Source organism: Hetaerina americana, unplaced genomic scaffold (genome assembly GCF_022747635.1).
Source record: "Hetaerina americana unplaced genomic scaffold, ioHetAmer1.1.p SCAF_6, whole genome shotgun sequence".
Lineage (NCBI taxonomy): Eukaryota > Metazoa > Arthropoda > Insecta > Odonata > Calopterygidae > Hetaerina > Hetaerina americana.
The window spans coordinates 65,510,166-65,536,292 of NW_027287205.1; the positions used below are offsets into that span (position 1 = coordinate 65,510,166).

At 33.7% G+C, this 26,127-nt stretch overlaps 1 protein-coding gene across 4 annotated transcripts in view; it reads left to right on the forward strand.

Moving 5' to 3' along the window:
- Positions 1–26,127, forward strand: part of LOC139695102 (glycerol kinase 3-like) — a 43,889-nt gene that overhangs the window by 13,349 nt on the left and 4,413 nt on the right. For all 4 annotated transcript variants that reach the window (XM_071593732.1, XM_071593731.1, XM_071593733.1 and 1 more), the window contains exons 3-11: positions 2,838–3,096; positions 3,943–4,160; positions 5,385–5,494; positions 6,512–6,614; positions 6,703–6,813; positions 9,914–10,170; positions 12,724–12,929; positions 14,569–14,715; positions 15,981–16,067. In XM_071593732.1, the coding sequence (XP_071449833.1) occupies positions 2,838–3,096; positions 3,943–4,160; positions 5,385–5,494; positions 6,512–6,614; positions 6,703–6,813; positions 9,914–10,170; positions 12,724–12,929; positions 14,569–14,715; positions 15,981–16,067 (1,498 nt within the window). The remainder of the gene's footprint in view (positions 1–2,837; positions 3,097–3,942; positions 4,161–5,384; positions 5,495–6,511; positions 6,615–6,702; positions 6,814–9,913; positions 10,171–12,723; positions 12,930–14,568; positions 14,716–15,980; positions 16,068–26,127) is intronic.

Genomic DNA, 26,127 nt, shown 5'->3' on the forward strand with positions numbered 1-26,127 from the left:
CCAGAACACCCTTCTGCAGTAGTTAGCGGGAATGTAACTTCCTCGCCAGTGACCAACTAGAGACCCAAACACCCAAACTTTAATTGTGATCATACATAGGGTTAAAGGGATTCCGTTAAGGATACCTGGGTTTATTAACAGATATACACTTTCCATGACTGTTTACTAGCATAAATTCCATGCCAGGGACAAATGCAGAGCTGACACACTCATAAGAATTCAGGAAAACAATTGCTCACTTATTCAAAAAGGGCCTTACTATTGGGAGATTATTACTCCAATTGAGCAAAGTTAGCAAAAAACAGTGAAAAATGATTGTGTGCATCGGGTATGCATATTTCAGCTACAAATTAGCCCTCCTCAGCGAACTGAAGGAAAAAAGGACTTGCAACAAAAGGTTTTAAGCATTTCATTTTATTTTATCAATTTACGAGACCGTTGGGCTCAATTTCTTATATTTTATGTATTTCATGTTCATTAAAAACGTACTTGATGTTCATAAAGAATGGCTGAAGTGTTACATTTTATCACTTCTTTTTTTTGCTGATATGATTTCCTCACAGGCTGGACTTTGCTTCCATGACTTTGAAGTCTCTTAAAGTCCAAACTGAGTCAGATATCCAAGGGTAAATTGATAAAGTATTTCATCATTGATTGTATTCCTAAGTGTGTGTAGTGAGTAATAGATTAGTGTTAACAATGTGATGAAATCATCTTTCAGTAATAATAGTTTTCATAATCATATTTTTTCATAGTTTAAAAATTTTTATATTGATACAAAATTTTTTTTCCCAATTATCAGTTTCAGTGTTTTCATTTTAGCATTTTTGTTTCAAAATTGTTTTGGCCAAAGGCATTTATGCAACTAAAATGTGGAGTTATATGAGCCAGAGACCAGGATATCTGGACAATGAATAGCATGCATTTTTCTAGTCTGAAAAATAGGTACATATATTTGATTTAATTGAATTTTTTCATTTTTTTACAATGTATTTTCCATGCATGATTTATGCAAACCTTAGCTAAGCTAACATTGGCTTAGCTAATAGCACATAGCCAATGAACCAACTGAGCCGAAGGTCATGTTTTAAAATACTATCTCTGGCATGGCTTATGTTTTATGGGACAGTTATTCATAGTATATTTCTTTAAATTGAGCAACAGCCTTTTGGGGTCGCAACATCTGACTGCTATTTGTTACTTTTTCGTACTTAAAGTGCTTTGTTCTTATAATCCCTACGTTATTGTGATGCAGTTGACTAAACAGTTTTCTTTAATCCTGACTAATTTCATGTAATTAAGGTACATAACGACTGCTTCTAAAATGCACTGACAATAATTATGATTCGTAAAGGCAATATTTCATTTATTTAATTGAGTTTTATGTTTAAAATGAATAATTTATTTGATTGATTCAATTTATTGCAGTGGTTGTGTGTTCACTGTTTTTATGTAACTGAATATTTTTATTGCGTAGAAGTAATTTCTTTTGAGTGAAATCAATTGCTATTTCAATTTAGTTTTTTGTATGTAAGTGGTCTGTGCAATAAATGGGCCAACTGGTGCAATCTGGTGGCCATGATGTCTACTATAGCCCAGCCCACTAGCGGAACTAGTTGCCTGAGACCCAATGAGTGTCTGTGCTTGGTAGATTGTCGAACTCTGCGTATGGTGCAGGTTATATTAGTGTCTGTTGTCCTTGTTTTTACTGTTTGTCAAAAATGGAAATTGACGAAATCACAGAGCAATGGATCAACATCAGGTTTCTTGGTGAAGTGGGGTCGAAGTTATCAAGAATTAACTGAAATGTTGACAGCAGTTTACAGTGATAATGTTCTGAAGAAAACACCGATTTTCTAGTGGATTATGTATTTTAAAGATGGCAGACAAGATGCCATGGATGATGCTAGGCCGGGATGACCTTCAACCATCTGTGTTGACGCCAACATTGATCGTGTGCGGTCCCTTGTCCTTACTGATAGTCGAAAAATTGTCCGAATGATAGCTGATGAACTGAATTTAGGAAAATCAACAGTGCCTACTTTTTTAACGGAACATGATGGATGGATCCTTCACCATGACAATGCACCAGCACATTCATGATTGATTGTTTGCTAGTTTCTGGCAAAAAATTCAATCATCATCCTTGATCATCCTCCTCATTTGCCAGATCTGGCCCCCTGCCACTTTTTCCAATTCCCAAAATGCAAAAATGTGATGAGGGGACATCACTGGGAAGATGTGGACACTATAAAGTAAGAAACGACGAGAAAATTAAAAAGCCAAACTGTCGAGAACTTCCTAGGGTGCTTTAAACAGTGGAAAAGAAGATATAAGAAGTGCATAGTAATGAATGGAAAGAACTTTGAAGGGGACAAAATCGATGTAGACTAAATTCTGCAAAATAAAAGTTTTTATGGCCTCAGTTCGTGTATTCATTGGACAGAGTAGTACTCATGCAAAATAATTTGATCTTGTAGCAAAAGTGAGTGTAGTCATTACTTTGAGTTAATGTGACATTAATACAAGAAATTACATCATTAAATCTTGCACAATATTTATAGGTAATTACCCACTTTTAGCACATCATGTAATTATGTGTAAAGTTATTTTGAACCTTTACATACGAGTATGTATAAGTATTCTGACATAAAAATATGTAATCCTAGAATCAGATATGAAGTGAAAAATTATGTATTAAGTATAGAAATATTTTCTGTACTGCTATTGACAATAATAATTAATACATTTACACCATCCTTATTTTCATTGTCTTATTCATTTTTGAATTACCTTTTTGTCATGGGTACTTCTTAACGGACTGTAATATTTTGCAGGTTTTCTCTGCCAAAAATGCTGAGGTCATTACATTCCATCAAATTCCAGCGGTCCAAAAGTATCCTCGTGAAGGATGGGTGGAAATGGATCCCATGGAACTACTGGCAGCAGTGGAGGAATGCATAAAAAAATCATGTGAAAACATGGAACACCTATCTGTTAGTCCATCAGATATTGTGGCTGTTGGCATCACAAATCAGAGGGAAACAACCATTGCATGGGATTCAATTACTGGCAAGCCTCTTTACAATGCTATAGGTAAGAACTGTCCCAAAGTAGCCTCTCTAATGTACAGGGAGTTCTGCAACCTTTTCTCGATGATTCTGGGGTGGTATTTACTTTAATTTAAGCACTGATATTTTATTACTTCACTAACTAAATCGACCACAGCATAGCAATGAAAAGATTGATTAACAGAGGTTCTCCTAGTTGTTTTCCTCTCAGCCAGCCACTTAATTCCTTAATAATTTCCCATGTTTGTGTCTCTCTTACTATTTGTTGAGGAGTACCTTTCTTGGTCTTCCTTAATACAGGTAGGTCTTACCATACATTTTTCCTTTCAAAAGGCTGGTTTTTCTCAATTATTTCCATGAAATATCTCCTTGGCTTTGCAAAACTTTTAGAAAACTACTTTCTTCCCATGTTCTTTGCAGGAATTCCTCATTTGTGACTCTCTCTCATTATTCTTCTGTCACACCATATTTCAATTTATTTCAAGCTCTTTATTTGGTCTTGGCATAATGTTATCCATAAGAGAGACATTATTCTGTTGTGATTATGTGTTCATTCGTTAACTTCCATCCTCTCTCGTTGTTTCTTCTTCCTTCTTGGTACTTGGATTTATTTTCACTTTCTCTCTTATTTTATGTGGATGAGAGGTCCTGATATGTAGTCAATAATTGTCAAATCATTAACCTGTATGCATCATGTCAATGTCAGGCAATAATTTAATATTCAGGGAAATCCTGATACTAGTTGCACCATGTTCAATTTTTCTAATATACATTACTATACTATGCTCATAATTCTCTTCTCATTGTTTGTACTACTGCATATTTCTACTGTATGCAAATCAGGATATTAATATTTCATTTTTCATTCCAGTTTGGCAGGATAATAGAACTGCATCTACCGTGGATCAACTTCTAGCGGGGGTGCCTCAAGGGAATAAAGAATATCTGAAACCAATATGTGGGCTTCCTCTATCAACATATTTCAGTGCTTTGAAAATGCGCTGGTTAATAGACAATGTTCCCGCTGTGAAGAATGCTACAATGAAGAAAACATGTTTATTTGGAAATGTTGATAGTTGGATAATTTGGGTAGGTTGAATTTTAGAGAGGCATTATGCCCATTGTCTAAGAATCCTACTTTTAGGGTGGCCATTCAGTCCAGAAATCAGGGGAAAGAGTTGGGAATTAGTCAATTTATTAAATAAATTATGAAAAATTCTGAATGAGGGTCAAATTATTTTTTTAGAAGCTGGGAATGCAATATTTGATTTGGGAATTTGTGTTGATAGTGATGTGTGTTTTAGTTGTATCCATGTTTGGCATAGGCATTTGTACTTGCTGTCATTAAAAACCTTAAGTATAGTGTGACTGCTCTTGGTGATACTTGTGGCATGCGCAGTGATGAGGGATTCGCAAAGATATCTGGTCTGACTCCTAACACTGGAGGGAAAAATTAGAAAACGCTTGTGTGGTAAATCAGCAGTTTGGAATGTGAATCTAAAAAATGTCATCACCTAAACTGTCTTCTCTCATGTCTCACATGTTCCAAACATTTTCCCTTCTATCACTGCCATCAACATCCCGCTTCCCCTCACCTTTGGTTTCTCTCAGTTTTTTCTGTCTTCTTCAAATTTCTCCTAGCAACTTACTTTACTCCTCTAACACGTTTAAAAGTCCTCTGTTAGGCTTCTTTTTTGTTCAACTTATTTTTTTCTATTCTTTTCCGTACCCAATATTTAAAAACCTCTAATCTAAGCTCATCCTCTTACTTCAGTGGCCAGCTTTTGGACCCCAGAAACTGGACCCCCTACCCTGATTTGTGAATTTCACATGCCATTGGGCCTACAATTAGATGGTTTTATTGAGCTCTTACCTCACCCATCAAACCAGCCTTTGGGTAGATAACTGTGGTTGCACCTTAATTGTTCCTTGTGATCCGACTCTAATGTTTACTTTCCATTACTACTTCTGGAGAATCTTTTTGCTTTCATATTCTTGTTATTAATCTTCAACCCATCGAACACAATGATTCTGAAGGATCAGGAAAAGCCAAAAAATGCCATACCATGTATTGTAACCTGTTATTGTCATCATCCCTTTTAAAATATTCTGAAAATCTATGCCTCATTACATTAGAATGACTTGGTTCACATGACCCTTTGTCAACTTTAACTGTCTCTCTCATCACCAGACGTGACAGCCACTCTATTTCAGAAATATTTTTAGTATCTTGATGTTTGGCATGCTGATTAGTATTGGTAAAGTAAGTTTAATCCTGTCTTATTGTCATTGCTTCTGTTACCTTTTCCTCAGAATTTGACTGGTGGAAGTCAAGGAGGCCTTCACTTAACAGATGTGACCAATGCCTCACGTACTATGCTAATGAACATCAAAACTCTAGAATGGGATCCATACCTTTGCAAGTAAGTTGACTGCATAATTAGAATTATGGAATGTGGGATAAACATTACTTTCAAGTGAATTACTGTTGAATTTCTTTATAAGGAGTTCAATATTCCATACAATCATATACTACATCAAGCTCTCTTTATTTTCAATAATGATTTACTCTCATTTCCTGGTTAATTTCTGTTACTTTCAAGAAATTAATAATTTCTGTTACTTTCAAGAAATTAATAATTTCTGTGGATATTTTACATAAGATAAGCTTAGGGATATATGCAAGGAAATTATTAATGATTTTGTGAAATATATATTTTTATGACTTACTTGATTTTCACATATCACTTTTATAATAATATTTATGATATTTGGTCATCAATCTCAGTGAAAACTTCTATTAATATTCTGGGGGAGTGTAAAAAAATGAACTCGCGTGATTAAAGTAGAATTATAGGCTCCGTTATTTTTTGTGAATCCTGTCCTCTAGTGTCAAACTTAGCCATATACTTGTTGAACCATCTGCTATTGCTATTGGCCAAAGGTTCACAATTATCAAAATAAGTCATGAAGGTTATCTTATTGCCAAATGGATAAAACCTGAAGAAGGATTACAACATTTTTTCGTAAAAATTCTGCATCTGTATGCTAATCTACGTACTAATGGTATTGAATATCTTCTCTCTTTTTTGGTCTCATTGGCCTAGTTCAATTCTGGTTTTGAAAAGCTAATATTTAAGGCATGTTTTATATTGATATAATAATTCTCATCATAAAATATTTTTATAATAATATTGGGTGTTAGTTCAGATAAATAAGAAAAACTAACAGTGCAACCTTAATGGAAGACAATTATTCAAGTTTGGCAGCCTTAACTTTGTGGAAGTTCAATTTGTTTTTTATGTAAAATAAAATTTAGAAAAGTTTTAACGCTAATAAATATTTCCAATGTCATAAAGAATACTATTTAAGTGTTAAGTGCCATTTATTGTCTTTCTATTCATCTTGAGTGTATTTTTTTTTCTTGTTTATATCTTCAGGTTCTTCGATATTCCAGTGGATTTACTGCCTAAAATCCGAAGTTCCTCTGAAATATATGGTTATATTATGAATGGATGCCTAAATGGAGTCCCAATATCTGGGGTAATTTAGTGTAAAATATTGTGGGCATTATATGGTTAAGGTATTTCTTGATCTGAATTTTAAAATCATGTGAAAATTTTTGATTTAGTGCCTTGGAGACCAGCAGGCTGCATTGCTTGGCCAATTATGCTTTAGCCAAGGACAAGCCAAAAACACATATGGTACTGGATGTTTTCTCCTATATAATACTGGAAAGTCGGTGAGTTTGTGTTCATATTATCTTGTTATATTGTATATGCATATAATTTCTACATGCCAAAATGTACAGAGATAGTATTATTTAAATACCTCAAGTATGCCATCATTTTAAAGGCTGATGAACGGTTTTTCTAAATATATAGGATTGAGATTCGATTATCTCTTGGATTTGACCGCTCACTATTTGTAATCTCTTTGGCCTTTGCAAGGTTTTAATGAAACGTAAAATTAAGCAACTTAAATATGAATGTGTGCACAAGTGAAAATATTCAATTAAGTATTGGTTTACCATGAAACCTGTTTTGAAATGCTCTGATTTGAACCCAAATTTTCCAATTGCTGTTTGTATCTGTTAACTTAAGCACTCCTAGTCATTTTAATCAGCCATGAAATTGGCTATTGAGAAAGTGAGTTTAAATCCTAAATAAGGCAGTAATTTCTCTTGGAACAAGGTTATACATTTATTTAGGCCAATGTAGGACATGGTATCATGTTTGCTACTGCAATGACCTAAATTATAATTTAATACTTTGATAATACCTGTGCCAATTTTTCCTGTTTAATTATTTTTAATATCACCTTGATGAGTTGTGGCATAGCTTTTGTTTAGTGAATAAAATTGGTTGGTATTCATTAGGAATCACAATTTTATAGTTGAAAGAATGAATCATGTTTAACAAGGTTCATAAATGTATATCTGTGTTTTTCAGTTCAGTGGAACCTCATAATATGAACATGATCCGTTCTGCGACCATTCTCTTAAAACAAAACACTTGTTTAGTGAATCATTTTTTCTGAATTAATGTGAAATTCAGTAATGCATTCCACGATGAAAAAAGATTAATGTAGTGCAAGGTTTATTCCAAGAAAATTATGAAGCCATTATTTAGGATCGTGGTTCACATTCACCTCCTCTTCTATCAGTGAATGAAACCGCCAAGAATGCAAATTCCATTAATATAAAAAAAGAATTAAAATAAATAGTTAATTATTTATGATACATTCATAATCCATTTTTACGATAAACCTGTCGAGAGACAATTGTTTTTACTGACTCTTCAAATTTTTTTGAAAATATGACATTGTTTTATCATTATGTAAATTTTTAGCATGCTTAGCCAGTCTTATTGTGGTGATGCTTCTCAATGTATGATGCAACAGAGAATTATAGTCTTCATCTCTTCCTCTATCATGGAATGAACTAACCTGTAATAGGAATTAGATTTGTGGAAAAAATTAATGAAAATAATGAGTTTATTATTTATGATACACACCTAATTCTTTTTTACTTGAAAACTATCGAGATGCATTTGTTTTTGATAACTCTGCTGTGCTTTGCGAAAATGCAATTCAGCATTATCATCATATAAACTGTAAGGTGTATAACAACTGGCCGCATTAGGGTGTTGTTTCTTTATCTATAATGCAACAGTTTTCCATGCTTTCAGCATTCCTCATATTGCGCTAGATTATTTTTGCTTTGCTGTTACCTTCTCCTCCTCGGACAAACTTTCCTCCACAACTTCTTTCTGTGAAACACAATGCAACTCCTTAAGTTCTTCAAGAGTCAGCTTTTCCTTGTTCTTGAGGGTAGTACAAATTGTTGATGTCAACCAATTGTGTGTGTGATAGATCCAGCTACACTTACACCTCGTTCTCCTTTTGAATGGTTTTACTTTTGATTTCTATGGTTATCTTTATTCTCTTTGACTCTCTTCTTGGGCTTTTTCTTAAAAGACAATTTTATAACTATTCAGAAAATATTATTAAACTGCACGAAAAGCCACGTCTGAAAACTGTTTGAAAAATATGTCTGAAAACAGGTTTGGACAAATGTTCAATCACTAGTGACACTATGATGCTAGCGGAACTTGTGCTAAACACAAACGTAAACAGCAGGCGGAATCACTCCGGACATCCTCCTCTCTGCATCACTCGTTACGTGAAATGTCGCTTTCTAAACGAGTTATTCTGGGGTACAATAATTATGTTCATTATGTGAATTACTATCTGAAGCACCATCTTAAGCTGGGTTCCACTGTACATTCAAACTTTATCTAATAATGGTGCGCCTAGGTAAAATAAGTGAAAAGAATTCCAAAATAATTGATGGAATTCCTCATTTTTGCCTAAATGTTTGAAATCATGATAAAAGCAAGGTCCTAACAAATTCTATAGTCATAACAAACGCAATATGTTTGTCACAAATATAAAAATCTATAATGTCTATACCTTTGATAAGACTTGGCCCCAAATCTCCCTTAAGAATTTTTTTTTTGGCATTTCCTGAATTTTTTTATTATGGTAATTATTCCTAGTTTACATGTATATTTTTTGGGTTGATAGTTTTTTAAAATCTTAACACTTGACAGCTATCATGTTCACAAATATATTGTGTGCCACATTATTATTTTATGAATGCTTAAGATTGATTCAAACAAAAAAATCCACAACATTGCGTGCTCGAAAGAGTTGGTTGTGATTTTTTATAGTGTGCATGCTTCATGTGGTTGACATGAAAGCTTAAAGGATTAATTCCAAAGAAACTGCGGTAGATTCTGCAACAGTAACTTTTAATGAAGTCATCAGCTAATGTGCATTTCATTGCAACAATTTCAGAGTGTAAAAATCATTCACCTTTACCGGGATTTGAACCCGGATCCCTCAATGTCCAGTCGAGTGCTTTAGCCAGTTGAGCTATCAAGGCATCCTCTTAAACTCTGAAATTTTGGGGGCTTAAAACTGGTTAAAGCACTCAACCGGGCATTTAGGGATCCGGGTTTGAATCCCGGTCAAGGTGGATGATTTTTACACTCTGAAATTGCTGCATTTAAAGGATTAATCTTAAGTTTTCAAAGTGTTGCTTTTAATTGATAGTTTCTTGCTCAAGCATGTATAATTCTATTTTGATGAATAAAAACAATCAACTTACATAGTGCTTAAATAAGTTGTCTGAAATTTACTGAGTAATTTTTAAATTCTGCATAGTGTTACATTTAATAACATTCTTGATATTTTTTACATGTATAGGCACAAATTGCAATTCTATTCCTTGCACTTCTTTAGTGTCTAACACCATTATATTTTTGTGGTCTTTAAAGATTATTCATTCAGAACATGGCCTCCTGACAACAGTTGCATATCAGTTTGGTCGAGATAAGCCACCCATGTATGCATTGGAGGGATCAGTTGCTGTCGCTGGAGCCGTGATAAACTGGTTGAGGGACCAAATTGGCTTCTTGGGAAATGACTTGGAAATAGAAAGACTAGCTGCATCTGCACCAAACTCAGGAGATGTGTATTTTGTTCCGGCCTTTTCTGGTCTGTTTGCCCCATATTGGAGGACCGATGCTAGAGGGTAAGATGAAAAACTTATTTTATTTATGGTGTCACACTTTCCATACTTCTGCCTTTATCCTATAATTATTGATCAGAATGTGAATCATTATTGCATTATTAATTTTACAGGAAAAAGTCACTTATGGTTTTTTTCTCTTGGCAAATGCTTCATACTACTGAGTTATTAAGTGGAGTGTTTGTTATATTATATTAAATGCCTTATATTGTGTTATATTTTGCATAAATAAAGTTTTTATTATTTGAAATTATTGTCTTGATACTGGCTAATAAAATGACATTGAAGAATTTAATTGAAAATAGGGCTGTATTTAACAGCTGTAACTTTTTTTTATGGCAAATTCTGAAGACAAGAAAATGAAGAATTGTGTTCTATATGCATGCATGTAGCATCACACCCCGAGGTGTCTGACAATGATTGTTAACATTTTAGAGCATATGGGGTGCGGCGCTTATCTCCAGACAAATTTCAATTTGAATTGCCCGCCATATGGTACTTCCACTGGAGGTCGTGATTGGCATTCTTGAAAGCTATAGGCATCAAGTAAACACTCATAACCTCAAAATGGCAGAGATGTTACGTACAATTTCAGAGTACAATCGAAGAGCCGCTATTATCGAAAGTGTTGGCACTTGGCATTATATTTAGAAATAGTTTGATTCTTCTGGTACCCCAGATCAACTGTTTATGATATTGTGGTTAAATATAATGCTTCGAAGAAGTCTGGGGAAGCTTTCGCTAACCGCGGCAAGGAAACCTCATTCAAGGAAACGCTCAAGTGCTGATTTCAGAGGAATTTTGCAAATTTGCAAATTTTGAAGGATGTCATGAAACCATGGATGGCAACTGTGGCCTCATGGAAACAATATGTCTTTCAACAGGACAGTGCACAAGCTCATACTGTCATTTAGTCCAAAACTGGTCTCAGATAACATTGATATGTTCTGGTCTAAGGAATTCTGGCCCCTGAATAGCCCGGACTTGAACCCCCTCAACTATTATGTTTGCAGCATAGTCGAAAGAGTTACCATTAAGACGAGGCACCCTAATGTCTCATCTCTATGCACCGCTATCGTAGCAGCATCCGCAAATATGGACAGCGTGGTTTTAAAGAATGCGTGCGATCAATTCAGGACAAGATTGGAGGTGGTCATTTTAGCTGAAGGGGGGGGGTTACATTGAGTAATGTTACTCTTGACAGATACGGCTACTAATTTGTAAAATAATTTTCATTTTCATAATGTTTTCTTTTAATACATTTGCTTTTAAACAAAAGTTCCATTTTTCTGGATTTAACCGCCACACCCTATATTAAGGATTAAAAAGAACTGATACCTGATAGCATAAGATTTATTAATAGCTTCCGATGTATGCTCATCCTCTTGCCTCAAAGACCAAGTCTCACATCAAAAAAGCCCTACACTCCATGTTAAAGTCTTTATTAATCTTTTCTCAGTGTGCCCTGTCATCACTTATCTTCCTCATGTAGATACTTCCTTCACTAATGCAACTTTTCTCTTGCCTTCTTTACTGAAGTTCTCCCTAGTACTCTGTCCATTTTTCTCCGCAATACTGCTCCAAAAGATGAACTGCTAAATCTGCTGTAGTTTACTTTCCTCCCACTTAAATATTTAACTTAGCTTTCATACTTCTGTAGAATCTCATCACTTTTGTTTATACATCTGTGCATGCCGCATTGTACCTGTAAAGCCCTCAATAACTACAATCCTTGTCCGACTTGGTTGTATTAATCACTGTTTCTAGATTCTCTGCGAACATACCTAATCATCTCTCATCCCACTGTTATTCCCAGCTCAAGCCCTCCTATGCCACCATTAAAATATCCTGAGCTAATATGTTGAAAAGTACTGGTGATAACAGGCAAACCTTTCTCACACCCCACCTATCACTGCACATTCCAAATTTCCCTCAGCTATCCTTACCTGTGCACTTGGATTCATATGCAAGTATTGAATAATTTGCATATCCCTCCAATTTATTCCCACAATATTTACATTAACTTTGCCCACTCCACATGATTGAATGCTTTCTTAAAATCCATGAACCCCCCAAAGGCATCTTTTAAGAAAATTATTATAAAGGAAGGTTGAATAAAATCAGGATGTCTCTGTGTACATATATATTTTATGTGACATTAATTCTATCAATCCATAGTACCGAGATGAAAGTAAGAACGAGCATCATAGGAAATGTTATATCATTTAATTTGAATAGTGATATGATTAATTTGGAAACATTGATTTGCACACCCAAAATAATATCATATACATAGATATCAATTGATATTTATCTCCAATAATGTTTCACTTGATTTCTATTTCGTGTTTTTTTAATAGCAGCCCCACTAATGTAGAGGAGTAGTTGTGCTGACTGTATCAATGTCTTTTCCTCAAATTTTATTCAACTCACATTGATGTTTTGCCGAAGTATGATAGGAATTATTGTGTGAGAATTTAGTTCTTATCCATATGAGTGGTTTGGTAGATATCTCAAAACTTTGTTTATCAACTTAAAATTTTATTACATTTGTAGGGTACTATGTGGACTTACTCAGCATACAAGTAAAGCTCAAGTAGCTCGTGCTGCTTTGGAGTCTATATGCTTCCAAACTCGTGACATTCTAGAAGCAATGGACAAGGATAGTGGTATGCCTCTTCAAAAGTTGCAGGTCAACGGTGGGATGACAAGCAATTCTCTGCTTATGCAGCTGCAAGCAGATTTGATTGGAATCCCTGTGGGTATGTACAGTGTTAAAGCTGTGTGTCATTATTGCTACCAACATTTCTAAGAAAAATGAAAGGACTGTTCTTCTTAATGTGGCGTCAAATTAATTTATTGGGAGAATATTCATGCAAGAATAAAGCTATAATATGCCTCTTGTTTTAAATTGGATTTTTCTGAGGAATTTTATCACTATTCTTTTTTGTAAAACTGATTGTTCAATCATATTAATGGTAATGTTGCCATTTTGTAATTCATGTTATATCTTTTCCCTCTTTAATAATGGGGAAACAAGTTGATGAATGCAGTTGCCTGTGATCTGGTATGTCTTTAATAGGCCAAAGCGCTTCAGTAAAAATAACTGAAGCAGCATTTCAAGTTTGCATTTCTTGGCAAAACTCTATGGTAAAATTTTCCTGCATTACAATTGTAATTTGAGCTCTTATAAAAATGTGTGGTTCTCTCTATACAAATTAGTAAGAACTTGATGAGCAACCATCTGGTTACTGGGTGGCAGGGTTGTGGTGATCTGGAAATCACCTGCTCAGCAACTTGTACAGCACTCGGGTGCTGTACCGGTGATTGATGAATTTTGCCAAAATATTTTTTTCCAATTGCTGAAATTATGTAATTGCTTCCACAAAAATAGAAAAACCTTGCTTGGACATTTTTATGAATGAAATAATAATTCCATTAAATATGGAAATCCTTCATTAAATGTATATCATCAATAAACCATTTTATTAAATATTTAAAATAAATAAAATTATGAGAACAGACAGTCCTGTCAGTGGCTAAATGGGGAAACTAAAGTCTGTACTAGGAAAGTGGTGAAAAATGCTGTCTGGAGAGTAAACAGTATGAAGAAGCTATCAGAATTTTGAGGAATTAATGACATCATCTAAATTCACATCTTATTAATAACAAAAATATTCAGCTAATGCCAATTTATGACATAGTACTGTCCATTTCAAAATTACTCCATGGTAGGAGAGTTGATATGAAATTTAGAAATCAAACAAATATAGATAAATGCAAAAGAGTGCATAAATGACTGTAAAGGAGAACTTCTCTTACTGGCCTATAATCTCCATTACTTATACTATCGTTTTTCCTGGTGAAACTAGCATTTAGTGCCAAGGACCATGGCTTTTGCACCCATTCAGTGTATCTTATGAAAATTGTCAAAACCTTGAAGTCTAGCACCTTGATTGACTCAAGCCACAGAAAAATTGAAAAATCATAAAAGGTATCAGGATAAGAATGTAAGCTAACATAACTAATGTAGGATTAGGGTGATATAAGTTAGCGAAAGGTGCTGAATGCTCTTGAGCAGGAACAGAGGCTAACTCCTTCCAAGGCACCCTTCTGTGTTCCTTGATAGCAGGAGGTTAGAAGACTTAGAGGGTCATACCCCTGGGTGTCTTCTGCGTAGAGCAGAGGTAACTAAGGAGCTTGAACTTATGCTAAACTCTTGCCTGTTCTTTAAACATTGATTTAAAAGAAATAAGTTGCACATGGTGCATGTGAATATGCAATGTGTATTATTAACTTTGCATCCTTATAAAGAGACCAACTGTATTACTTGGATCCTAGTTGAAACATAAATTAATTTTCAGATCTATTGAATCTCATAAAGATATCTTTCTTTTATAGTGAGGCAAGTATTAGCTGAAATAACATCTCTGGGAGCTGCTATTGCTGCGGGTTCAGCAGAAGGCATTAATGTTTGGAGCTTGGAAGAGTTCAAGAAACACCAGGGATCAGCAAGTGAGACATTTGTACCTTCAATTTCTGCAGATGGTGAGTGGTTCATAGTTGGAGACATATTAGATAGTTGGAGATGTTGTTGATTAATTTTGGCTAAGCCATAATAGAAATCTAGTTGAATAGAGAATTCAGATTATCATGCTGGTAAAATATGAATCAATAATGGTAATATTTATTTTAAGAAAAACTGAAATGAACTCTCATATACCTTTTTAAATCACTTAAAGTCATTAAATGAAAGAAACGTGCTTCTTTAAGTAATGCTGAAATATCTCCTTTGGGATTTTGCTTTCTCAATGCTATGTTGCATACATATATTGTACCTCTCTGTGACTATGTCTGATATAATCTGAATTCTTGTGAAGTACTGCAATATACATTGTATAATCTTAACTATTCGGTTCATCAAATTAGTTGTATTCTTCCCTAACCACTGTTCATTTCCTCATTAATTTTCCATGATGATCCTTTTGCACGCAAAAATCAAATCAAATCAAGCACTTCTGGTGCTCCTGGTGGGAGTAACAATATTCTGGGACATTGTAATCTGCATTCATTTACCGGCAAATTACTACTGATTCAATAACTTAAGTGGCTTCATGAAAAATCAAAAGATTACACTGATGGCTAGAACTTTGTTCTGATCTGCAAAAATTCAAATGCAAGAAAACAGCCTTTCCTTATGAATATGCCTTGTATCTACATCATATTCTGTGCATCGTTTCTTTCAACTTATTAGTTTCTTGCTTTTGTTTATTTATTCATTCTACTTGGTTTTCCCAATTATTTATGTTCTCCCTTCTCCTATTTACCATTTATTTTGTGGAATTGAAGAAGGGCTTATTGTAGTGTTGAATGTGAGTTTGCCTATCATCAGGAAGGCAAGTGAATGAATGTATTGTTGTACCATTCCAGAGATTTTTCCATCCAAAACCTACCTTAACTGGTATATTACCAGTAACAATAATATCTAACCTGATGAAGCATCATAATGCATACTCGTCTAAAATTCAATTTACCCGTAATGATTAAAATTGAAATAATCCTAAAGGCTTTTGAGCCTGCTGCAATTAGAAATTCACTGTACGTACCTTAAAACTTTCTGGCTGCTTCTGCTGCAATGTTTGACATGATAAGGCCATGTACATTTGTTTGTATTTTACATGAAACAAGCATAGTTTTCCCATCATTATGCTTTTTAGAGACCATAAACATTTACTTCGTTGTTAACTATTATTCTTAAAGTCAGTGAAGAACTGGCAATCTTTCATTGATTATTATATTTTTTACTTTTTCAGAAAAAGATGTTCGCTACAATAAGTGGAAAATGGCCGTTGATAGAAGTTTGGGATGGGCAGCCCCTAAAAAGTCTCCTAAAATGACAGGTACTGACAACCTGTGATAATAATGTTCACTTTTAACGCAATGGAATCTCATTATCTCATGTGTTGACTATACAGGAAGTTTTTCCTGATAGTGAAGGGAAACAAATCCTCACAAAGATATGAAGAGGTTCACGTCAAAAATAGTCTTTATGACTAATATTATTGTGTAGACTGATTTATGGTTATTAGATGTAGTAATTATATAATTGGGCTGTGGTAATTTTACTGTCAGTTATGATGTTTTAATGCCTTTTAAGATTTATTTAAGAGAATTTTTGTAGATATGCTGTTATAATTATGTTGCCAAATACTTTTTTTTGCCTGTTAATACCAACTTTTTGGTTTATTTTAATTGTGTGGCCATCAAAATCAAAATGGCTATGAAATAATAAAAATTTTATGAAACTCCTCGGTGAGTATGCAGCAGATGCATGTTGATCCATAAGTAATATTTTTGTTCAATATAGTTGCTTTAGTATTTATAATGTATTATTTTGGCATATATCATCCATGTTGTTAAGTATACTGAGCGTGATCAAAAGATAAAAATGTTACATAAGAGTTAAGTATCAAAATGTGAAAACGGTATTTGTGTCAATAGCTTAATGATTGAATGTTTATTACAACTCCTGGATTAAGTGAGAGAATAGAGGTGTCTGTTCCAACAAAAGTTCTGCCATTTTTATGCATTAGCCAGATTTTTTAACCATAGTATTTAAATTCCTTGGGCATCATCTTTTTCTGTTTATATTATTCCGAGCTCTAGTGGTAGAAATCCATTTTGCACAAGTCTCATCTTTATTATTCTCTGGTAACATGTTTTGTCAACTTGATATGGTTTAATGTGTACCTTAAATGGATCAGTTGTTATTTAATGATATCTTGCCAAGTGACACCATCTATACTCATGCTTAATCTGTGATTTTAACTCTATATGCTGTGCTAGTAGAACTGCTTAGGTTAGCTTCCAGCTTGGCACTATTTCTTAGTATACAGGCCCAAGGGCAAGGGGAGATTCTTTTTCAGAAATACCTCTTAGGATAGTTAGGGCTACATCATATTGGAGTGCCTTAAGAATGTTGTACAATTTTGGTGACACTTGCAGGGAAAATGTGAGATCTCCTATGTTATTTGCTTCACGTTTGGGCTAATATGGAATGAACATAATCTTTTTGTATGCCTATGTTGCACTAACACCCTCAAGGCATTTTTGCATGAATGAACTCTGAAGTGCAGTTATTCATCCCACCCTTTCCAAAATGAGTGTTCTTGAGTATTTTGTGAGAGAATGTGTATTTGGTATGCATGTGTAATTTTGTCTTCATAAATGCTGTGTTTGTGGGTTGTTTTTTATATTTAGCATATGGGTAAAACTTGCTCATTCATGTTAATCAGAAGTGAGATATTTCTCTAAATATGTAAACGAAAGTGCAATTAGTATCTCACTGCCATCTGAATGCAGATAAGCACAAAGAATTTTAATAGATTTAACCTCAAAATATATACCGTATGAAGTTCTCTGCTAAGGAAAGCAAGTGTTGTAGCTCTCTTATTATGAACACAAAGAAACCATGAGGATATCTGTGGTTAATCTTTTTCATTGTATCAATAGTATAATGGTTTATACTGTCACTCTACTAGTTGCACAGTGAATACCATATTGGGCTGAATATAAGACATTTTTTCTGCCCGCGAGAATTCTAAAATCACTCTTGTTTTTGACCCTTAAGAATCCTGGAACCTTCCCTGGAAATCCTGGAACACATTCGACACAATATCATTATGATGAAACTAATTATTTCATCTGTTTATGTATTTGAATTTAAATCATATTTATGTAAGCCAGATATAACATGGATGACTCACCACATGAGGGTCCTATTCTCTAATGGCATAGTCATACTTCCTATGGAATATTTACATTTATATTCCAAGTCCTGATGGTTATGATGAGTATGAATCTAGGTGGCGAAGTGGTCTCGTCCAGAAATTGCAAAAATTGTCCTCGTCTCTCGTTATATTTGTATATGTAAACCATTAATTTTTAATTTCGATAAGTTATATTTGATATTAGATGCAATTATGTATGTATTGTTTTTGTCATAACTTTTAAACAAGTGAATTCTCATGACTGTTTAGGAAATTTCATCCTGAGCAACTTTCAAAATTTTTAAGTTCTGCAGTATAACTCATGGATGTATTTCATTGTGAACTTTTAATAGGGGATGATATATATTTTTAATATTTACCTGATGGATTAAGGGAAGCAAAAGTTAGCACTAGGTACCACGCAATATAAGGTACAAAATGGAAATTATGCACATTTGAATGTCCCTGTGTTTTGTTCAAGTTCTGTGAAAATTTATGGAATATATAAAAAAAAATTTGGAAACAAATAAGGTGAGCCTATTTCCTAACTCATTAAATAATGTCTAGAATGATATTTATTAGGGAAGTGCAGAGCAGAGAATGAGGGATAGAAGGCTGGGTAGGATTGTGATGAGATATATCTGCGGGAAAGTGCGTATGAAATTCAAAACTTTGTTTCAAGAGGCATGAAAGTGAATTTTAATAATACTGTTAAACTGTTTACTGGCATTCTCTCCCCTCATGTTATTTTTACTTGGAGAACATTATAAAAGTTATCTTAATGTCAATTCGTATCTTGCAAACCACTTATTACTTTTACAGAGAAGCCTTTCTTGTTGAATACTACAATTTTCATTTTAAATTATTAAGCATTTTCCGGCAAGTTCTTTCCTCAAAATGCCCACTCAAACTCTTATATTCAGTGCATCTTAAATTCAGGCCAATATGGTACATCTGCTCCTTAGACCGAAGCATGATGAATGAAATTTGTCTGCAGGGAAACCTTTTGCTGAATGCCTATGTATCAGAAAGTTCCATAATAGACCTGTTGTGTAATTATGTACATTGTAGTTTTATGTTATACCAGTTCAAGTCTACAAAGCACCTTTCCTTTATAGAGTCTCTCTTGAATTAAAGTGTATTCACCTGGGATATTTCTCATATATTGTTAACCTCGTGCTTATGTTGTTAGCTATTTCAAGGGCAGTGGATGTATCTAATTGTTTTACATACTAGTAACCGTTGACACAGGACAGGATTAAGGAAGAATTTCAAGATTGTATGAAGACTCAGGAAGATTTTTATAATTTATGACTTCCATACTTTCTTCACGTTAACTATTGAAATCTGTCAGTTTGATGGACTTAGTCCCTAAGGAAGGTCCTTCTTTATGGGTGTAATGGATTTGTCTTTTATACCACTATTATCCTAATCAAGGATGCCACGAATGAATGAATTTCATGAATACAATCATTATAATTTTTTTTCAAAACATAAATTCACTTATTGTTGCCAGATAATAACCTTTAGTCAATTATAGTGAACAAAATTTTAATTTCTGGCAGGAATTATTCTTCCCATCGTGTAATGAGACTATTTTTTGTATTCTTGGTTATTGAGTACAGTGTAAAAACCATGTAATGCCAATTATGTTCACATTATGTACGAATGATTGCAACTTCAAATTATTTTTACTGCCACAGTTTCAGCTGCAATTGCGAGGTAGTGCTAGACTCATAAAATAAGTGTAATTTGGTGGGGAATGTAGTGTTAAATGTCATTTAAATGGTAAGAGCGTGCCATATTTGTGAGGGTTGGTCATATTTTGCAAAAGTGAGTGTTGATGCTTTAGTGTCCTATGAAAGGCATGATATACTGCCATTTCCAAGGTTTGAAAGCAACATTGTCCATGTTTGTCACTAGTTTTAAGTTTAAGTCCTGCAAAAAGGACTTGGTAATAAGATGTGATCCTATAAACTGAATTTTAAAAATAAGGAACTTGTTGCTCAATTACAAAGTAAAGAAATATATGGAATTCATTATTGTTACGTTTGAATGCATGGTAAACTTATTTAAGTTCAGTAGTGAATTCTCTGTCAACATGATAAACAGAGGGTTCACTCTCATGTGTTTCCCACCCTCATTTTGCTAAATGAGAGTGCTCAACACATGCAAAAGGCTTAATCCATTCCAAGATAACCAAATGTAACGGAACCATTTTTGTTATCATTGTTTCCTACCTCTTATTTGTTGTCCTCATTTCAATACATAAAATAAATAGAACTAAATGAATTAACAGTTGCGGAAACATTTTGGGGCTGCCACAATACTTTCAAATATTGAAATTTGCACTATAAAATTAAAGATGTTCAAATGAAAATATTTTCTGTTCATCTTAAATAATTTTTCAAGGAAGGCCTTAATATATTTATCTTGTAGACCTATTTCTTTTTTAATGGCATAAAAATTTTTGGTAATTACACTTTTTGGAATATGCAATATTTTGTTTTTATTCTCTTTCTCTATTTGTGAATTACTCCCTTCACATACCTATGTCAGTCGTAAATGATCAGCTCCAAACGTCATCAATTATTAATGTCCGGTTTCTTAGGAACTTTCAATGAGCCATAAGAAATAAAATATTTAGGATGTCCTACTGGGGGGTGGCCATGGAAAAGCATGTCTTAGACAGGTCTATTTATTTTAAGAAATACTTTTCTGATGATTAAACTTAATCTGAAAACTAGTTTTTTGCTATTGTGTTAGCCAAATACGAGGTATGCTTATAAAATAAGGTCTGTTTGGTCACAGGAAAAAATATACTCGTATGAAACACATTTTATTGGCACTTTTAGTTAGCTACAAACCTACTTCACTTCTCCACATAATCGCTGTTCACTTCTAGGCATTTTTCGTACCACTGCACCAGCTTCTTAAACCCCTCTGCATAGAAGCTCGCCACCTGAGAGTTGAACCAATTGACAGTGTCGTTCTTGAGTTCCTCTTCGGTTTCGAAATGTTGTCCACCGAGCCATTGTTTCACGTGAGGAGGAAGTAGTCGCTAGGTGCAAGGTCAGCACTGGGCGGTGGGTGGTCAAAGAGTTCCTAAGGAAAATCTTGAATTTTCTTATTGGTTTTGGCGGCAGTGTTTCAGTACCCACCTTGCACCCAATTTGTGATATCCGAGGTTTTCCGAGACAATATTGTAGACAGTAGTGCATCCAAGTTGAGGAAATTGTTCAGCCAGGCCATTAATCATCAATTGATGATTGCATTGTAGTTTTTGTTCCACTTGTGAAACAATTTCATCGGTCAGAATATGGGGCCTGCCACTTCGTTCTTTGTCATGGACATTTGTTCGTCCATTTTTAAAATCACGGCACCATTGTCTAACATTTCCTTCACTCATAACTGTAGGTCCATAAACTAGGCATAACTCCCTATGAATTTTAGCGGCCGACAATCCTTTTGCATACAAGAATCGTACAACAGGACGCACTTCACAGCTGGCGGGATGAACGATTGTCGCGGACATTGTTGTTTGCATGCACAGATAAGCAAACGACTTCTGAAACAAAACAAATGCTGCTATAGCTTCTCAATGAATCAGTAGATGGCGCTGCAGGAGTAAAATTGTGTTTTGAAGTGCCAATATTTAAATATAAGCAAATGGCCCTTACTTTATAAATATGCCTCGTAATTCTGATTGAATGTTTGCAATCAGAGAAATGGACCATGAAATAATTCATAAAATATTTACCCATAGTTAACCTTAGATCCACAATGTTAATATCATTTTTAAGTATTACTACGACCAATTTCTGGCTGGCTTTATGGTGTCCTTGTTATTGTCGTCTCTGCTTTATGTAGTTATTTAACTATTAGGTCGATTACTAAGGTTGGTCTCTAGAAAGAATTAAAATTTCTTCTATTTCGTACATGAATTGATTCATGGGATGTGGCCATATTACTTCTTAACCTATTGTACAAAGTCATTATATTGTTTTCATTGTGGAAACCAAACTTTGTATTGATAACAGTGTCTGGAAATATTGCTTTAAATGCATTCCACCTCTTTCTTCATTTTGGAAAAAGTATCTGAATACCAAAATGCTGTTACCATGTATCCATTTGAACAAAGTATCTAAACAAATATTAATGATAGTATTGGTTGTATTAATTTATGATAGAAAGGTTTCAAGCAGCTACAAGCAAACCCTATAATGTTGCCTATAATAATAAAACATATCTGGAAAAATATAAGATTGTGTTTTGTGTCAAAATGTATTGTGAAAAAAAAAATTAAATCTGTGAAAAAATATGATCCAAGTTCATGCATCAATGGTATTGTTACCCTTGAAATCTTACATTGTTGTAATACTTAATTTTTATATCTATAATTAATCACTTCATGGATTTGTTGGTGCATTCAGGATCAAATGGCTCACTACGAAAATAAAGGAATTTTCACTATTATCGTGAAACACTGAGGGAGAACTGGTTGGTCCTTTGTACTTAAGATGTGTCAATTCTTTACAGAAATCGGTGGCTAAAATACACCAGAAAATATCTCATGCACTATGCATCAACTAACAGTATCATTCTTTTCAAAGAAGATTAAAGCATGTTGATTAATCTTCAAGAGAAAGATTTCAATAAATTCTTCAAGAACTGTTCCATCATGATACCTTCTAATTTCGTAACATCATAGTTCTATGTCCTGAAATATTTATTGTAACTCTATTGTGATATGTCCCTATGATATGGTTTGTATGGAAATAGATGTGGCAAGGAAAACATTTGGTTTTTGTTATTTCAATTGCACAATTAAAAGAAAATTTTGGAAAAGTTGTGTGTTTTCAGAGAATTTTACAATTGGCTGACTACAGTTAATTATACGGTAGGTTGACTGAATATTTTATTTTGCTAATCAAAAAAGTGAGCAAGGAGAATCTGTAAAAATAGTAAATGTCCGCTGTTTGACCCTTAAATGTTACATGCACGGGAAAGTATTTTGGGCAATGTTGTGTGTATGCCTGATGTAGAAAATTATAGTCTGCTATTTCATTGTCAGTGAAGTGTCTGTGTTTTTGTGTGGGCAAATGCTACCACCTTTTATTAAGGTTTGCATTCATGCCATGGAAAATGTCTTGATTTCTATTTTCACCTCCCAAATTGGTTTTGTGCTTTGCTTGCTTAGCAATAAACTTCTGTATGAGATGGTGTGTTAAAAGAATCCTTTGCTTGTCTGAAACATTTTGTATTGTCATACTGGGTGCGGGAACATAACTTCCTATGCTATAAAGCAAAACCCCTTTTAAAGAGGAAGTTATGTTGCCGCACTCTGTAACAGGGTACAACGATTATGGAGAGCAACTCCCTTAGCATTAGCCAATCGTACCTAAATTTTTATAGTGTCAAATATTTGTGGAAGGTTGTGAGGAAAGTATGAGTTACATATTAAGGAGTTCATTGACTTGTAATTGGTGAAGTTTTTATGCTTAAATGTTGTAAATTGGTATTTATTAGGTTATTGTTTATGTTAGCATACTGACTGGTTGGGCCAGTCGGACAGAAACCACTAAAGGGTATTTCCATCCAAAGAAAATTGTTGTAAATCTAATTCATTCACTTAATCATTCATTATAGGTTTTCAGGAAGTTAAATAGATTTTTCACGTTGAATAGTCAAATTTTTGTCAAGTCGTTGGTGTAAATTTTTAAAACAAAAGACAGTGAAATTGTGCCTGTAGATCATGTATTATATGGGTGTGGTACTTAACTTATGTCGAATCCTAGGATGATTAGTATATTTAAGCACCTTCAAGAATAAATAGCTCTAGCTGTGATAAGCCTTATTTCCATAGCTGAAAATAGGAATGTTCTGTTAATTGTAAATATTTGAGTGAAGTTATGAATGCAGTTCAAAAGACATCTAAACTAAGAAATGTAAGAACTCTCTTTTGATAAAGAATATTTAAAATTTATTTTTTTATTTTTGACCTGTATATACTATGCCATTGTACCATGAGACTGGCAGCTATGTTCATAATAACCCAATGGCTATCATTTATAGTTGTAACATTTGTACTCAAATTGATATCCTGTTTGCTCTGAAGGTTTTCACAAGAAATCCATTCAGTCAATGAGCTATTTTTATAAATACTCCTTAATGTGAAGCAATGTTATCAGAGAATTATATGATATTTCAGTGTTTTGGTGAATTTACCTGTGGTCTTGGATTTCCAAATTTTTGTTATGAACCCTGAAAGCTCTCTGATATTAGTTGTGATTTATGTGGCCCGTTTCAATGTGATGTAAGCAATTTCTGTGGTTTCAATTTCTTTCCTAGAACATGATGTGTTATCCAACAATTTTGTGGCTGTACCTTTTATTGCATGAACAATCCCATAATATTGCATTCCCCCCATTAAAATTGTAAATGCTTGACTACATTCATCAAAGATGTATGGGTTATATTTTTACCAAATGAGTTAGTAATTGTAATTAGGCCATGAAATCTAATTGCATAATCTCTTTTCTTTGTCTCTAATGGTGGAAATTGAATTTAGTCTTGTGCAACTAAAATGGCATTCCTCGCATGCCCCTCTTTTCTGAATACAAACAACAAGAATCAATTTGACTTGTGAAAATTTAGGATTATACATTGTTTTTCATGTATGACCTTTGAAATAATATTGTAACCCCTCATCTTAAATGAATTCACCATTATGCTGCCGCATTTTTCATTTTATGATAGTGTTTTTATTTTAGAAATCTTAATTAATATGTTCCTAGTAATTTATTAGTCTACATTTTTAAAACTATTTTGTAATGAATTAGTATTAAAATTGAAGTTTTTCAAGATGGTGTGTGACTTATCATTTAGTTTCCCTCAATGCTGAGTAAGATCCAGCATGTGTGTAGTGTAAGCAGTTATTGGAGATAGAATGGTTGCAAGAAATTCAATAAAACCTCTGTTTGGGAAGTATTTTATGTTGATTGGGAAATTCTTTGCTACTATATGACCCTTGTTTTACGTATACATTTTATTATTAAAATTATAAATTGCTGCTGAACTCAAAATTCTCATTAACCAGAAGATTGAGAATCCATTTAAAACTTGTGCCATGTGAATGTAGTTACATGAGGTTAGAAATCAAATTTTATTTTGATACATAAAGATTTTTATGTGTAGATGTCTCACCATATATTGTTATTTGTGATTTCAATGGAGATTAGAAACCTCTTAGTTTTAATATGGAAATGTTTTGGTGATATTTATTTCTTAGGGTGCATATTGTGGTATTTGATGTAATGCTCATGCTGAGTGTATTTGGATTATGGTTTCCTGGTTACCTTGGCTTGGTGGTTTTGTAGTATATGTTAAATGTTTGAAATATTTAAATAAATGTGATGTCTCTTTAGTTGCTTTCATTTTATTACTATCCCTGCACTTTGAATGAATTGGTATTTAATTAGCCTGTGTGGCTATAATTAAAATCCACTTTTAGTTTTTCATTTAGTAGTTGCACTTACTTAAATAGTGATTGAAAATAATGAAACCTATATTGGATATAAAACTAGGGATAGTGAAATATGTTTGTAATAGTTTGTAGTACTCCTAATTAAAAGGCAGTCCTCATATAGTTTTAAGGCTTTTGCTATTCTATTCAGCAGAGGGTATCAGAATTAAATTTTCAAAAGAATGCAAAAATAAAACAATTGGCCATTTTTTAGTTTGGCCCTAAGGCAAGGTGAAAAGAGCACACATGTTTTTCATCTTAAAAAGTGTGCTCAGAATTTGTTTCAATTAAGTTAATTGTTAAATACAGTCTGGGTTAATTTGTAAATCTTCATGAAAGGCAGTGCCTGAAGAACTATGTAAACATAAGTGTAAGCATTTCATTATTATGTAATTTTTTTTTTGGCTCTATCAAATCTCTGTTAAATTATTCTTGGTGTGAATGTTTGTAGTGCATGTTGATCTCTTATAAGAGAGAGGTGATAGCTTGTTTTGGCCCAGTCAGCCTAAAGGGTATTTTGACACTTTGCTGCAGTTTTTAAATCTCACATCACATGTGAATGTTTAATGAAGGCATGTCAGAAAGCTGTTAAGAACTTCAGTGAAAATAAAATTAAATAAGCTTATGCTACTACCATTTGCTTGCCAACTTAATAAGTCTCATTAC